This window comes from Pleurodeles waltl, chromosome 5 (assembly GCF_031143425.1).
Source record: "Pleurodeles waltl isolate 20211129_DDA chromosome 5, aPleWal1.hap1.20221129, whole genome shotgun sequence".
NCBI lineage: Eukaryota > Metazoa > Chordata > Amphibia > Caudata > Salamandridae > Pleurodeles > Pleurodeles waltl.
This window is the reverse complement of record NC_090444.1, coordinates 154,877,655-154,893,818: the sequence shown is the minus strand read 5'-3', so window position 1 is coordinate 154,893,818 and position 16,164 is coordinate 154,877,655. Positions and strand designations below refer to the sequence as shown.

At 45.7% G+C, this 16,164-nt stretch overlaps 1 protein-coding gene across 1 annotated transcript in view; it reads right to left on the bottom strand.

The window, feature by feature from the left end:
- Nucleotides 1-16,164, bottom strand: part of LOC138295493 (calpain-8-like) — a 187,902-nt gene that overhangs the window by 144,405 nt on the left and 27,333 nt on the right. Inside the window, exon 2 of the mRNA XM_069233833.1 lies at nucleotides 15,286-15,355. Coding sequence (XP_069089934.1) covers nucleotides 15,286-15,355 — 70 coding nt within the window. The remainder of the gene's footprint in view (nucleotides 1-15,285; nucleotides 15,356-16,164) is intronic.

Here is a 16,164-nt window from a genome sequence, read left to right as displayed (position 1 = left end):
CCTGGTGAATTCAGGGAAGTCTCATTGGTCTCCCAATTTAGAGTCTGGAGTACATTGGGGCTTGGTTCAGAGCTAATTTGTGAAAGTCCTTTCTTCGAATAGCCCTAATAGAAAAATGGAAAACAAATGTGCCCATGTTGATTTCGAAGGCGTCTGGTCCGAGGGGATATGATAACTAGGGAACCTTATAATTAAAAAAAATTCTCATTTTCCTGAAAGATAATTGGCGATTTGCGTTGCTTCCTTTCTTTTTGCAATTTCTTGTAGATAGCCAACCTGTTCATCATATCTTGGGCAAGGATTCACTTGTACAAAGAGGTCGTTTACATTCTACAAAAGTGACCTGCGGGTTCAGAGAAGTCATCCCAGTGACTCAGAACCTTTGAGAATAATTGACCTGTTGTCTCATTTTCTCTATTCCTGAACAGAGGACGTGGGTCCAGATGTATAAAAGTTAGTGTTTGCCATTACCAAATAGTGAATGTTTGCTATTCCCTATTTGATAATCGCAAACACATATGTATTGAAGACACATTTTGCAAATCCCAGTGGGTTACAAATAGACCTACTGCATTAATATTCATGAGGTAGGTCTCGGATGAGACCCACTGGGAATGGCAAAAATCACAGGTATGGTGGCCATGTCTGTGACTGCTTTTCAATAAAGCAATCTTTTTTGTTTTTTAAATGGAGCCTGTTTTCCATAAAGAAAAATGGGATGCATTTCAAAAAGAAAAATGAAAAGCTTTCTTTTCATTTTTTATGAGTAGGCAGTGGTCACTAGAACCACTATAAAAAACACACCCATAGTACCCACAACCCTTTGCCAACGCCAAAAGACTGCAAGAGTTAGCCACCAACATCACAGAGACAACTACACACACACCACTGACACGCATACATCCCTCACGCACCCCACATCACACACCCCACCACATCACTCAACACACTCTTACCAACACACAACATACAACACCCGTGGCACCACAAAGGCACCCCCGTTTCACTGAGGAGGAGTTAAGGGTCATGGTGGAGGACATTGTCAGGGTAGAGCCACAGCTTTTTGGAGCACATGTACAGCAGATTTCCATTGCCCGGAAGATGGAGCTATGGCGGAGGGTTGTGACAGGGTGGACACCGTGGTACAGCACCCAAGAACAAGGGATGACATCAGGAAGAGGTGGAAAGACCTACGGAGGAAGGTACTTTCCATTGTAGCAAGGCACCAGCTCGCCATACAGAGGACTGGCGGTGGACCCCCACCTCCTTCCCCACAGCTCACAGCATGGGAGGAGCAAGTACTGGCATTACTGCATCCAGAGGGACTCGCTGGAGTAGCCGGAGGACTGGACACTGGTAAGCAACACTTACTACCTATCACCCCCCCATACCTGCATGCTATCTCACACCCTCACTCCCATCACTCCACTCCATCCCAAGCACTGCACCTACACATATGGCTAACCCCAATGCCAACCCCTGCATGCTATACCAATGCATAGACAGCCCTCCCAGCCCTGCATGGACACCCATCACAAAAGCATGCACAGCTGAGGGAAACTAACAATCCCACAATACATCATCATACACAAACAAAAGGTGGTAGGGCAACAGCCACCATAGAGGGGAAGCCAGGGATGTACAATATTACATATACATGAAGCATAATACATCACTTACATCCCCACTGGTACCCCAGCCAATGTCAGTGGAGAGGAGGTTGCACGACTATCCAGTCCCCCAACAGAAGATGCCCCCAGTGATGACGGTAACTCTGGACTTCTAGATCTGGATGACCAACCTGGCCTATCAGGGACCACTGGACAGCCAGTCACCCAAGCCCACTCACAGATCACCACAGAGCCTCCCCCATCAGGATCGAACACCACAGCACCCACCCAGAGTACCCACACCTCTGTCCACAGGACACGTCAATCAGCAGTGTGCCCACCTGTACAGGGCCCCTAGGCCACACCTCGCCCCTAAGACAATCAGGGACCTGGGATCAGTGGCAGTGGGCACACCATTGAGGGGACAGAGGCACAGGCCAACAGGGACACTGGGAGGACTGCTGTGCCCCAGGGAGAGGACAGAACAGGACCAGGGAGCCGACTCTTCAGGAGGTACTCTCCGAGATCCTGGGAGCCTACCAACATTCCCAGGACACGATGGGCCAGATCCCAGACAACGTGCAGGAGAACAGGCAGCTGCAGGAGGGACAGTATTAGGGGATCAGGGAGGACTTCAACACCACCCTGATCTCCACTGCAGTGGTGCTGGCAGACATGACCAACATCATTAGGGAAGCAACAGCACACCAGCGGGCCCCTACCACTAGCCAGTCCATCGACCAACCCTCCACTTGTAGCTGGCTGTAGTCAATGGAGATCTATGTCGGCAGTGACGGTGCACACTGCCACGGATGTGACTGCCATTTCCTATCTGATTCCTCACTTGTTTCCTGACCTTCAGCAGGAGAACACCTACACTGTGTGTGCTGCTGTGACCTGTGTCTGGAACCTACCATGGCCCGTGTGACCGGGGAAGGGCCCCAGCCTTCACTTCAGAAGGAGTGACTGGTGGATGGGGTCCTAACCCAGTAAGGACAGCTGTATGGGCCTCCAGACCAACAGCTGAGCACACTTTGGGAACGATGCATGTGGGAAGGATGCATGAAGATGTGTGTGCAAGCATTGTGTAAGGGGGAGAATGTCTAGTGGCGGTGTACATGTTGTGCGCTGGGCTATGTGTGTTCCAATGGTGTTGGAAACGGATATGGTAGACCATTTGTGAGACAGGCTGGACAGTTTGTCTAATGGTGTTCTCCTGTCTGTATTGCCTCTGCAGGTCAGCGCCCATCAAAAGAAGGGAATATGGCGTGCCATCGCCAAGGACGTGCGGACCCTGGGGGTCTATGGCAGGAGGAGCACCCACTGTCGGAAACGGTGGGAGGACCGCAGAGGCCTAGCTGGGGATGGCCTCCCATCGAGGAAGGGGTGCCCGTCGGACCAAGACCCCGCAGATGGCCCGCACACTGGCAGTGGCCTACCCTGAGCTGGATGGGCGCTTGAGGGAATCACATCAGCCACAAGGAGGTGACTACAGTGGGTATCAATACATATTTTGGCTGGTGGGGTGGCATCTGGGTGGTGGATGTGTGTTAGTGGGTGCCCCTAAGGCCGGGCCAGGCATTGCAGCGTGGGTCAACTGAAGGGTAATGGGTGCAGGCAAATACAGGTAACCTAGCTTGTTAGCAGACCATTTCAGCCAGGGCATCGTGGGTCCCAGGAGTGCTGCAGTTGGTGGTGTGTGGTCCTTATTTTGACTTAGTGACTAGCCATATCACTGGTAGTGCAATGCATAGTGCTTAAGCCTGTTCCTTGTGTTTGAGGGTGATGTGCATGCCAATAGTGGTGCAGTCATTGACCAAGTGTATCCTTTGTCTCTCCCCCACTTCTTGTTTTGTCATCCTGTCCTTATGTGCTTTAGCATTATCTAGTGGCGAGCACCACAACGGAGACTGGAGGAGACAACACAGACTCAGATACCTCCTCCGATGGGAGCTCCCTGTGGCGGCAGACACTTCTGTGACCACCCCAGCTACAGGTACAGCCGCCACCCTGTACCAGCACCGCCCTCCCAGTAGCCCCTCAGCGAGTTGCCCGTGCCAACTCACCCAGGAGGGTGGGTATCTACTTTGCCCCAGGCACCTCAGGCCCTGCCCCAGTGAGCCCTGCTGCCCTGAGTGAGGAGGCTATTGACCTCCTGAGATCCATCTCTGTAGAGCAATCAACCATTGTGAAAGCCATCCAGGGGCTGGCAACCCAGATGCAGCAATGCAATGTATTCCTGGAGGGCATTCACTGTGGATTGGCGGCCCAACAGAGATTGATTCAGGCTCTGGCCTCCTCACTGATGGCAGCCATTGTCCCTGTTTCTACCATCCCCCCTCCTACTACCATTTCCCAGTCCCATTCTCCTCAACCCCAAACCATCCCAAGCACACATACAGATGAGCATGCACACAAGACAACATCCAAGAGTGGCACAGGCAGACACAAGCACCACACTTCATCCCACAAGCACTCACGCAAACACCATACAGTTGCAGACACAACCACATCCACTATCTCCACTGTCTCCCCCTCCTCCTCCACCTCCCTCCCAGTCACACCCACACTCACACCTGCATGCACTGCCTCAACGTCCACCACCAGCATCACCAAACCAAGCAGCACACACACCTCACTAGCAAACACCTCCACAACATCCATCCACTTGTCCCCTGTGTCCGATCCTACTGTGTCTGTCCCCACCCTCCTAAAGGACACAAACGCAAGCACTCAGACACCCAACAGCCATCCACCTCACACACGCACACTGCCCATACACCTGCACCCAAGGCATTGGCCCTTTATGAACATTTGTATATATTTGGTTCATGTGGTGGGTTTTGCTATGCTAATACATTTTCAGTACTTCCAAAATCTGGTCCTTGTTTTATTGTGCCGTGTGTCGTGTGACATTCGTTTACATGTGCAGCTGGTTGTGTGTATGGTGTGTGTGTGTCTGGTGTGTGTTGTGCGTGTGTGTGTCACTCTTGTTTTCCTCCCTCCCTCCCTTGTGTGCTAGGAGGCTGTACTCACCGTTGTTGTCTTTGTCTGCGCTGGTGTTCCAGGTGGAGCATAACATAGAAGATCATCGGAAGACTTCCAGTTCGGGTTCGATGGCGGCATAATTCTTCCCTGTGTCTCCGATGGTGAGTCATTTCACTTCTGAGCTCTGTTTCCGCCAGGCATTTGATGGTGTTGGTACCGCCCGGAAAAGGTGGTGGATTTGTGTGTCTTAATATGGTGGGCAATACTTTGTTTTCCACTTGGCTGTTGACAGCTACCGCCTTGGTGAGTGTTGTTTCTGGCCTGGCGGTTGGTGTGGTACATTGGCTGTCTATGGGAGTTATCACCACCATAGTCATTATTTGGCAGTACTTACCGCCAGCCTGTTGGCAGTATTACCGCCACTTTGTCACTCACCGCGAGGGTCATAATGAGGGCCTTAGTCTTTTGTAGTCAACTACGATCTTGATTTAAAACATAAGCAACACTAGTCACAAAGCAGGCGAATCTGCTGTATTTTCAGGGCTATAAAGTCATTCTCCACTGCTATAATGCAGCTCGAGCGCAGCATTTGCGCTAACTGTGAACTACCTACTTTAGTTAACCCAGGATCAGTGTACAGGTGCTCAATGTCAACATCCAATATGGTGTGTAGATCGTTATACTTTGTTGAAGAAGTGTGACTACATTCCAGAATAGGAATGTGGTTATCACACTTCTTGGATTGCACATTGACAGAAGGGTTGTAAACAGACAGAAATTAGACAATCAGGACAAAATGTTATTCAGCTTTACTTTTCCCATTTAGGTTTCACTGACATACTCCTGGCTCAAAGCTTGTTCCTGACCATGCTCTGTCACTGGATCCAAGCTATATTTCTCTGATGAGTCCCAACGAGGGCGAAAACCGGTCCTGGCTTGCTTGTGTTCCGGTTCAGAGAGGACCTGGCCTTGCAGTTTGGGCTGAACCGTTCCCACTGGAGGAGGGTCAAGACTGATATGCATATGGCTGGGTCCAAAGTGAGATGGCAAGCTGTGCAAAATAACAATGGACTGGGATGCAACCTGAGTAATTACCAGTGGCTGAGATCAATTCAAGCATTAAATCCGTTATGTATTGTATACTTCAATGTGTCGGCCTGAGTGTGACAGGTATGCAAAAAGGTGGATCCTGTGCACACTGTGTCACTGGAGCCAAATACCTGGCTGATGAGCCCACAGTAGGGTGAAACTGGTCCTGGGTTGCATCAGTTATGGGTCAGGGAGAACCTGGCTTGGCAGTTTGGGTTAGACGGTTGTCATTGGAGTAGGGTCAAGATTGATTTTCAAAAGGCTAGGTCCAAACTGAGGTGACATGGTGTACAAAATAACAATGGACTGGGATGCAGCCCAAGTAATTACCAGTGGCTGAGATTAATTCAAGTATTTATTTTTTGTATACTTCAGCGTGTCAGCCTTAGTGGCACCAGTGTGCCCAGATGTGTGTGCAATGCACACTGTGTCACTGGAACCAAGCTATACTTGGGTGATGAGCCCTAATTAGAATAAAACCAGTGATAGGTTGCTTATCCTCCAGTTCATAGAGGACCTGGCTTGGCAGTTCGGGTGAACTGTTCCCACTGGAGCAGGTTCAAGACTGACTTGCATATGACTGGGTCCAAACTGGGGCGGCGTGGTTAGTAAAAATGTTGATGGACTGGATGCAGCCCAAAGTAATTACCAGTGGCTAAGATTAATTTAAGCTTTCTATCCATCACATTTTCTATACTTCAGTGTGACGCCCTAAGTACGACAGGTATTACCAGACGTGAGTCCTGTGCATACTGTGTTACTGGAACCAAGCTATACCTGGCTGATAACTAGGGTGAAACCAGTCCCGGGTTGCTTGTATTACAGTTCAGGGTGGCTCTGGCCTGGCAGATCAGGCTAGACTGTTCCCATTGGAGCATGGTCAAGACTGATTTGCATGTGGGTGGGTCCAAAGTGAGGCAACATGGTGTGTAAAATCAAGATGGACTGGGATGTGGCCCAGGGTGTTTGCCAGTATCTGAGATTACTTGAAGCATTCCATCCATCACATTTGTATACTTCTGTGTGTCACCCTAAGTTGGATCGGTATGCCCAGACATTAGTCCCATGCACACTGTGTCACTGGAATTAACCTTGTTGACGAATACTAAGGGGGTTATTACAACTTTGGAGGAGGTGTTAATCCGTCCCAAAAGTGACGGATATACCACCAGCGGTATTACGAGTTCCATAGGATATAATGGGCTCGTAATACGGCTGGTGGTATATCCGTCACTTTACCGTCACTTTTGAGACGGATTAACACCTCCTCCAAAGTTGTAATAACCCCCTAAGTATGGTAAAGCTGATCCTGGGTTGCTTGTGTTCACTGGACTGTCCCATTCCAGCAGGCTCAAGACTGATTAGTATATGGCTGGGTCCATATTGAGGTGGCATGGTGTGCAAAATAATGATGGACTTCGATGAAGCCCCGAGTAGTTACAAGTGGATTAGCTTAATTCCATCCATCACATTTTGCATACTTCATATTGGAAGGTGGAGCACCCCGTCAACCTTTTTGTCTTAATGGTGATCTAGTGAGGTTAGATACCAGAGTTAAGAGACACATTCTCACTGAGCGTTTGTCATGACATTACCCAAGGGCATCTTGAGGTTTTCAGAACAGCTTTGAATGTATGATCCAATTTCAGCTCTTTCATGCCCTCTTTGGACAGGTCACTGACAGCGACCAGACACACTGGTTCAAATTCTAAATGCGTTTACATCTAACATTCAAGGATAGTGTGTTTTCAATAAAGTACCACAGCAGTAGCACACTAATATTATTACAGTGTCTCTGTGACACCATCCCACTTTTCATAAGTGAGGTTCTATTTTGATCTAAAAGAAACTTTTTTATGAAACAAATGCAACATTTTCCTGCAAAATGTCTGATATAGACTCCCACATACCATGCTTAATTAAAGAAAAATACAATCAGTGTAAGAATTATGCAAGTTCATCAGGGCAAGAATATCTGCAGAGCACAGCTGGCTCTATCATGGGGGCCTCTAAAAGGCTGGGGCCGTGGGCCAGAGTTCACTTTGCCCATGCCTTAAAACGCTTATGACATTACCCTCCTTTCTCAACAAGAGTTTCGTTCATGTAGTGTCCATGAGCCAGTAGGACTGTCTAGTGGTCCTTGCTAACCTAAGGCACGTTCTACCTGGGACAAGGTGATGCTCTGTGATTTAAGGTTTGTCCTCGCCATCTGTACTTACAGTTGAAGGTGTTATAAGGGTTAAGGGTGTGTGTTTGAGCAAGGTTACTCCCACGTGACTGAGTGTAACTTTAATATATTAGCAGCCATAATTCTTTTGGTTTGGGCAACTTGCTCAGGGGTGCAACTGAAGGTGGTGTTAGTTGTCTAGGCTCTCCTTTGCAATGTTAGAATAAAGCACCTGGTTGTAACTTTTGGTGTGGTTGCACCTCTTTTCTTGTCCTTGTATTCTGTCTCCTTGCGGTCTTTTTCCATAGTGATCTCATGTTCTTTTTGAAACCCAGGTTCCACCTGTTTGTATTGGCCCTTAAGACTAACTTGAGGAACTTCAATGTATTTTGTGAAGCTCTGTTAGCCCTCAATGAACAGTTCGAGGAGCTATATCATGTGAGCTGTGTTGGTCCTTAAAGACAAGCTCGAGGAGCTTCATTGTATTAAGCTGTGTCGGCCCTCAAAGACCAGCTCGAGGATCTTCAATGTGTGGATCTGTGTGGATTCTGATCTTTGAAACATTTTCTTGAAAGTTGATGTACAACTCTCAATCATACCATATGCTTGGCGCCACAGCTGCTATTTGTCTTTGGTCACACCCAGATATACTCCACAGGCACTTTTCCCCCATACTGCAAAGATTTATTTGAAGTCCGGTAGCCCTGTATCAACTACTGTGGCCATCATTAGTGGGAATGATGAGTGCCCATCCATGACAGTCAGAGAGTACCCCAAGAGTCCAATGGTCCATAGAAATCTAATGCCAGCACTGCCATAAAGTGTCACATACATTATCAGTGGGTATGCATAGCGGATTTACCTACTGTTTGGTAAACTCAGGGTTTCTTTTACTCTTTTTGTGGTCAATTGAGTATACAGAGAGAAGTGACATTGTCTCTTTCCCTCATTTCTTTGGAAGAATACATTCTCTCTAACTATACTCTTTTTATTTCACTGTATTCAGCAAAGCCACTGTATTGGCAGGTCCTTTCATTTGCCTGTAAGAACTTGGCTCTAAGGTAGCCCCCAGTGTGTTCTCGTATAAAAGGACTTGAAATTGATCCTTACACAGTTGCTAGACCCATATCAAGATAGCTGCTACCAGACTGCCCATGTGAGGTACTGCCGCTTTGTGGCGTGCTCAACAACCACATCACTGGCTCAGGTCTGTGGCAGCATGCAGAATCCCAGAGGAAGGCTCAACAGCCCAGGGTGTATAAACATCTACCAGGTCAAGCACAGGCAAGTGAAATTCTACTGTTGTGGCAAAACCATACACCAGGGCCAGCCCCTGTAAGATCTAAGCCTCACAGAGCAGGACTTTCTTAAACAGCTGAGCAAGACTACAGAGGCATTGCCCAGACATTACTCACAAGCATGTTCCCCCAGATAGAAACTTAATAGTTGAACCCGGGAACGAAGAGATAGCAGCCGGTAACACTGCTATACTACTATAGGATATGACTATTCCATTAGAAGAAAATATTGTCTGGCTTAGTTCTTTCTGTGCAAGTTGCATTGGCCTTATTTTGGTGCAGAGCTTGTCTCTGAACAGTCTGTTCTTCGGGTGGTCCTTTTAATCTCCACCTTGTCCCTCTCTTCTTTCCCAGTCTGTGGAGATTCAGTGTCGCTAAAGGCCCTGACCTGGGGGATCCACATTCTTGGTATGGCTGACACTCAACGTACATTTAAAAATTGGCCTCAGCAAAAAGATTGTGTATTGACTTCTGGATATGTTTGCTGTCCCTGGTTCTCGTGTGATGGGTAGGTTGTGGATTTCCCTCCAGTTTCTGATGTGGATCTCTTAGAAAATAAAAATAAAATGTATTGCTTATTTCATGTTCTGGGTTAGTATAACAGTTATATCACAGGTAGTCTGTTATGTCCTTTTTGAGCTCAGAAATCTTATTGAAATATGTGCTGGAATGAAACACTGCGCTTTGCAGATCTATTTATTCTTTAGTCTATTGAGCAATAATCAGACCGGAGCTCTCCTTTTTTTTCTTCTTCTTTTGGAAAAAGTTGATCTTGTTCTATTTCTCTCCAGTAATGGGGAGCCTCAGTTAATATGATCATCCAGTCCTAAACAATAGTGTCAGTAGGCTATCCTATTTCAGGTTTAAACCCGTTAGAACTAGTACAATCTCACCAAAAGAGAAAAAGTCCTAATCAGCGTAACCATATAAACACTAAAAAACACCTGCACAACTACACACTAAAGTACCATTTAAAGAAAGGAAAATGAGATAGAATAAGTCGTTTTTATTTCTTCCTGAAGGAGCCAAGACAATGTAACTTTGTTATTCAAAGAAGCAGAAAGAAAGATTGGTTCAAGATTATTCTGCTTCAGTTTTGTTGTTTAGGGATGTCACAAAACTATTGTTCCTTCTTCCTTTCGTTGAAGATAAGTGGAATGAGACAAGTATAAAGATGCGTCAATGCTGATGCCATAGCTAACAGTTCTTGGATATACCAAACAACCTCCAGTGGTTCAGCACAGAATTTCACAGGATCCTTCCATTTGTCTCTCTCCTCACTTCCTCCCTCTCTGTTGTTCTCTCTCTCTCTTTTGTTTCTGTGTTTCTCCCTTTTTGTCATTGTAAGACAGTGGATTATTAACTGAGGTGGATGTGAGTACACCACAAGGAATAAGACCACAGACTTGTTGGGGTAAAACACAGGTTTAATAATTTCAAGCTGGGCTCAACCCAATGGTAGCTATGGCACAAAGCAGACAGGCTTAACTTAGAAAAGTTTGTAAAGTACTTAGCACTAACTAAACGGTCAAGCCAAAACACAACACAATGAAAATCCCACAACCAATTACAAAACTTAGAGAATACTTTAAGGAGTAAAGTGACACTAAAACGACAAAAAAATAAAAAGGAGAACTGGAGATATGATTAAGGATTTAGGGGAAAAGGCTCACAGAAAGAGTAAAGTGGTCACTGTTCGCAATTGACCGGAACCCAGGCTCAATTTCTAGTCGACAACAAGGACGTATGGGTCAGAAACACCAATTAGGTTCATCACGGTCAACCTTCTCTGAAATGGAAGGCAAGATTCTCCAGTGGAGCATCTGCCTTTACTCTGCACATGTTCTGCCTTTAGCTTACAGCAGTGGCATAAAGCACAATGATCCCCCCCCCAGCAGAATCTGAGAGGGGTCCCTCAGACTCTCGTATTTCACAGATGTTAATAGGCTTTTGGGTGAATGGGGACGCCCTGAAGGCTGCCAGCTCACCCTTTTCTGGGCCAAGCTCCTAGCTCGTAATCCTTGATGTTCATTTATATTGTAAATTCTTCTTTTCATACTTTCAGGAATCTGACTGAGAATAAATACATTTATGAAGAACTGACAGGACATAAGGGCGAGAAAGAATGTGGGTGAGCTGTGCAACCAGAATAGCTAATGCCTCCTCAAGTCACAAGACAGATTTGTTGTTGGTACTAGAATTAACTGTTCTAATTCACAAATCCTAAATCCAAAACCGTGGATCTGGGGGATTTTCAAGCTTCAAATTCTATGCACTAATGCAGAAAGTCTTGATTTCTGGTTGAGGTCCTAAATAAGCAGTTGCTATACAATCTTAGATTGTGGATATCACACATCTCCCACAAACCTTATCTGATCATCCTCTGTCACTTGAATTGAACTTCCTGATGTAACACAGGGCCAAGGACCTTGGCGCAACCTTAATAGTGCTCTTAGAGAGACAGGTTTTTCGAGGGGAAATCTTTGTAGCAAAAACCAAGGGCCAGATGTCCCAAACATTTTTGCAATCTCAATGGGCTGTTTGCGATCGCAAAAATGCATTTTGGAATATAACAAGTCCAATTTGTGATTCGGTAACTTGTTACCGAATCGCAAATTGGATTTGTGACCACATACCAATTCGGTAATAGGAAGGGGCCTGTCAAGGGCGTCCCTTCCTAATACTGAATCACAGAGGTATGTATGATTGTTTTGTGTCTGTGAATGCGGTCACAAAATAATCGCAGTTACCACCTACTTCAAGTAGGCCGTAACCCATTCTCAAAGGGGAGGGAGTCCCCAAGGGACCCCTTCGCCTTTGTGAATGCATGCAAAAACTTTTTTTAAGAGCAGGCAGTGATCCCACGGACCACTGCCTACTCTTAAAAAATAAAAATAAAAATGTCAGTTTTCATTTTTAAACGCATCCCGTTTTCCTTTAAGGAAAACTGGCTGCATTAAATAAAAAAAGATTGCTTTATTGAAAAGCAATCGCTGGCATGGTGGTCTGCTGAGCCCAGCAGGCCACCATCCCTGTGATTGTAGCCATTCACAATGGCTCGCAAATTGCAACCTACCTCATGAATATTAATGAGGTAAGTCGATTTGCGAGCCCTTTCGAATCGCAGTATGAAACACCTGGAGTTTCATACATTCAAATAGCGATTATTGTGATTCGCTAAAAATCGCAATAAAGTAATCGCAATTGTAAAAAATGATACATCTGGCCCCAAATTCTTTAAGAACATTACAGGTTCATTCATGCACTTTTCAACGGTGTAGGCAATATTTTAGGTGTGCATCAGGGGGTTCACAATAGACAAATATGTTGGAGACATTTAAGTTAATAAGGACACAACTGAAAAAAGCAGAGTCTACTCTCTCAGAAATGGAAAAACAATATGAGCATAATCATAACCAGGAGGCAAAGGATGAGCTGAACAACGCTATACAAATGCATCAAGAACTAGTGAAAGAGAAACTCAACATACCCTTAAAGACAATGAGGTGCAAAATTACATGGAGGGCGATAGGCCGAGATGCACCATCTCATGGCTTATACAGAAAGTACATCCGCTTAAAACTATTCACTCCATGAACTTGACACTAGGCAAATGGTATAGGGAACCACTGCTTTTATCTGGGGATTTCAGTCCTTTTATACAAATGCATACTCGAGTAGAATGACCTCTACTGATATTAGCATTCAGCATTATCTTGATGATATTGCCCTTGTGTGGATTGAGGGTAGTGTTAGATAATACTTACTTGAACCCATATATACTCCTGAGGGCTTAGCAGGGAACAAAGACCCTGGAACCCATGGACTCACAATGGAGTTCTATAAAACTTTGAAGGAAATATTGGCATCACAACGGGTGGACCTATATCATGAAGAGTTGAACATCGGAGAATTACCTCTGACCACTAGGGAGGCAGTTATTACTGCCATTTTGAAACCCAGTAAGGATGCACTTGACTGCTGGTCTCATAAACTGTTATCTCTCCTAAACATTGATAACAACATAGTCTCACATATTATAGCACGTAGATTCGCTCCTGCAGGAGCTGTTTAGTTTCATACCAAGAAGGGCCACATTTAATATTCTGAGAACCCTCTTTGGAGTTATGCACCAAATAAGACCTGAAGTGAACGCTATCTTGGTCCTTTTAGATACTGAGAAGGCATCTGATTCACTTGAATGGTCCTTCTTGTTTGCAGTGCTACGAAGGACTGGCACACCACACTGGAGAAGCTGAATGGACCTCTCCAGCTGTCCGGTCAGGGAAGCCAGGGGCCAGCGCACTGCACCAAAGCTGCTGAATGGATTACCAATGCAGTGGCTTAAAAGGTCCATCCAGGTGATGGTTTCACAATAGATTTCAACATCTCAACTGACATCATCAAGTAAACAAACTTTCTAGAACGGCCAATGTTGGTGATTGGTTAGGCAACGAGATCTGGGTTTTTTTCTCTGCCCTGGCTGCCCCTTTAAAATAATACTGGCTTGGAAGGCGGCCCTAGAATCGCAGTAGAGTAGGCATAGATTAACGAGTAAAGGACCTTGGTCCAGATGTAGGAAAGGATTTGCGAGTCGCAAACGGCAAAAACTGCCGTTTGCGAGTCGCAAATCGCATTTTCCTATGCAGAAATGCATTCTGCGAGTCGGTACCGACTCGCAAAATGCATTTCAGAATCGCAAATAGGAAGGGGTGTTCCCTTCCTATTTGCGATTCCTAGTGGTATGCAATACCATTTGCGACCGCATATGCGGTCGCAAATGGTGTCGCAGTTACCATCCACTTCAAGTGGATGGTAACCCACTCGCAAATTGGAAGGGGTCCCCATGGGACCCCTTCCTCTTTGTGAATGGACCCCAAATTATTTTTTCAGGGCTGGTAGTGGTCCAAGGGACCACTACCTAACCTGAAAAAATACCGAAACTAAAGGTTTCGGATTTTTTTTTAAGTGCAGCTCGTTTTCCTTTAAGGAAAACGGGCTACACTTAAAAGAAAAAAAAACTGCTTTATTTAAAAGCAGTCACGAACATGGAGGTCTGCTGACTACAGCAGGCCTCCATGTCAGTGAGTGCCCATAGTCGGTATAGGGCCGCAATTTACGACCCACCTCATTAATATTAATGAGGTGGGTCATTGCGACCCCATACCGACTCGCAGACGGTGTCTGAGACACCGTTCTGCATAACATTTTGCGAGTTGCAAATAGCGAGTCGCTATGACTCGCTATTTGCAAGTCGCAAAATGTTTCTTTGCCACATCTGGCCCCTTGTGTGTACAAACTGCATGATAATAATTGTGACTAGCTCACTCTGCCCAATAGGAGCTCATTATGCACAGTTTCATTGACAGGGAGACAAAAGCGTATGACAAAGAAGGAGTCGGCACTGCCTGCTGAATAAACCAATATTTGCGCAAGCTGCGATTGATAACAAATGTTTCAGAAACTGCTGTGTAACAGCTCAACTCCATGCATTCTGAAGTACTAGTACACAACCAGGGCAGCATCACCATAGCTACCAAATATTACGGCCACTTTCGGGCCTATTGTGCCCATAGAGAGCCAGGTAACGAGCAGATCTGCCTATCTTAGGAGACCATCCCTGATTAACCAATGAGCAGATCCGCCTATCTTAGGAGACCATCCCTGATTAACCAATGAGCAGATCCGTCTATCTAAGGAGACCATCCCCGATTAACCAATGAGCAGATCCGTCTATCTAAGGAGACCATCCCTTATTAACGGACTAGCAGATCCGCCTATCTTAGGAGACCATCCCTACGTAACCAATGAGCAGATCTGCCTATCTTAGGACACCATAACTGATTAACCAATTACAGAAAAAATCGCAGAGCAAGGGAGATCTCCTGGTGCTTCCCATACAATATCTTACCAAATTTGCAAAAGGATGATGTGCACAAACGTTTCACTCTCCCAACACATAATATCTACAAAAATATATTTCAGTGAGCATTTAACTGTCCCTGATATGATGAAGCTGCAATCAAACTTCTGGGATTCCCCCGAGATGGAATTTCCTACAAATAACCGCAGGAATGTTGGAAAACGTAGGGTTTCCCCCAACGACCGAAGTATACAAATGTGTACTACTTACCAAGTGCCCCCTGCCGAATGTCAGTGCGAGTGGCTCCTCCGACAATAAACTGAGGATTGGGACAGATTTCCTGGAAATAAAATGGAGGACAAAGCATATTTAATGACTGACGAGAAAGGCGTGTTTTCGGTTGATAAACATCTTATTTTATCTTTCTGTGCGATCCTACAGCAGGAGATACAAATCAATTAATCTGTCTGCCAATATTCTGAACTGGTTACCCACTGCACAAGGAAAATGTTCTTTCAGCTTATAGTTTATTTTATTTATAGCTCGCTGTACACTGCTATAACAGTTTTTAATGTAACTTTTTAATTTGTTCAGGGAAGGGTCTGCATACCTCTCCTCTACAAAACTAAAACATGCAGGCATAGTTACATAGTTTTCAGAGAAAAAAAAACTTAAAATGAGCCTTGTGGGTTGCCTCTTCCCTGAAAAAGCAAAATGCAGAGTAAACTATTTCATTCTTCAGTCCTGAGCTGCCTCTTTCCACCTCCTCTGTGGGTGTTTTCAGCCACTGTGACAAGTGGCATAGCAGGTGTGTCCTGGGCCCTAGTACAAGGAAGGAAATGGCCCTCTGGCTGCTGTTTGGATTGCAAGATGCAGCAATAGTCAGGATTAGGTGGGCCCTTCACGCCTCTATGCTTCGGCGTCACTGCACCTGCTGCATCATTGTAAGTTATCCCCATGGCTGTGACAATGACCTAAGCAAGCTCTGTTACATGAAGGGCATTTTAATCCGAGTGCTTGTGCAATGTACGTGAGGGGGCAGTACCTAGATGGTCTTCTCACAGCTCACCTCTGAAAAGGAGGCATGAAGAAAACCCCAGTCTGGCATTAAAGCTGATATGTAAGCAAACAGCACAGCTTTTTATATAT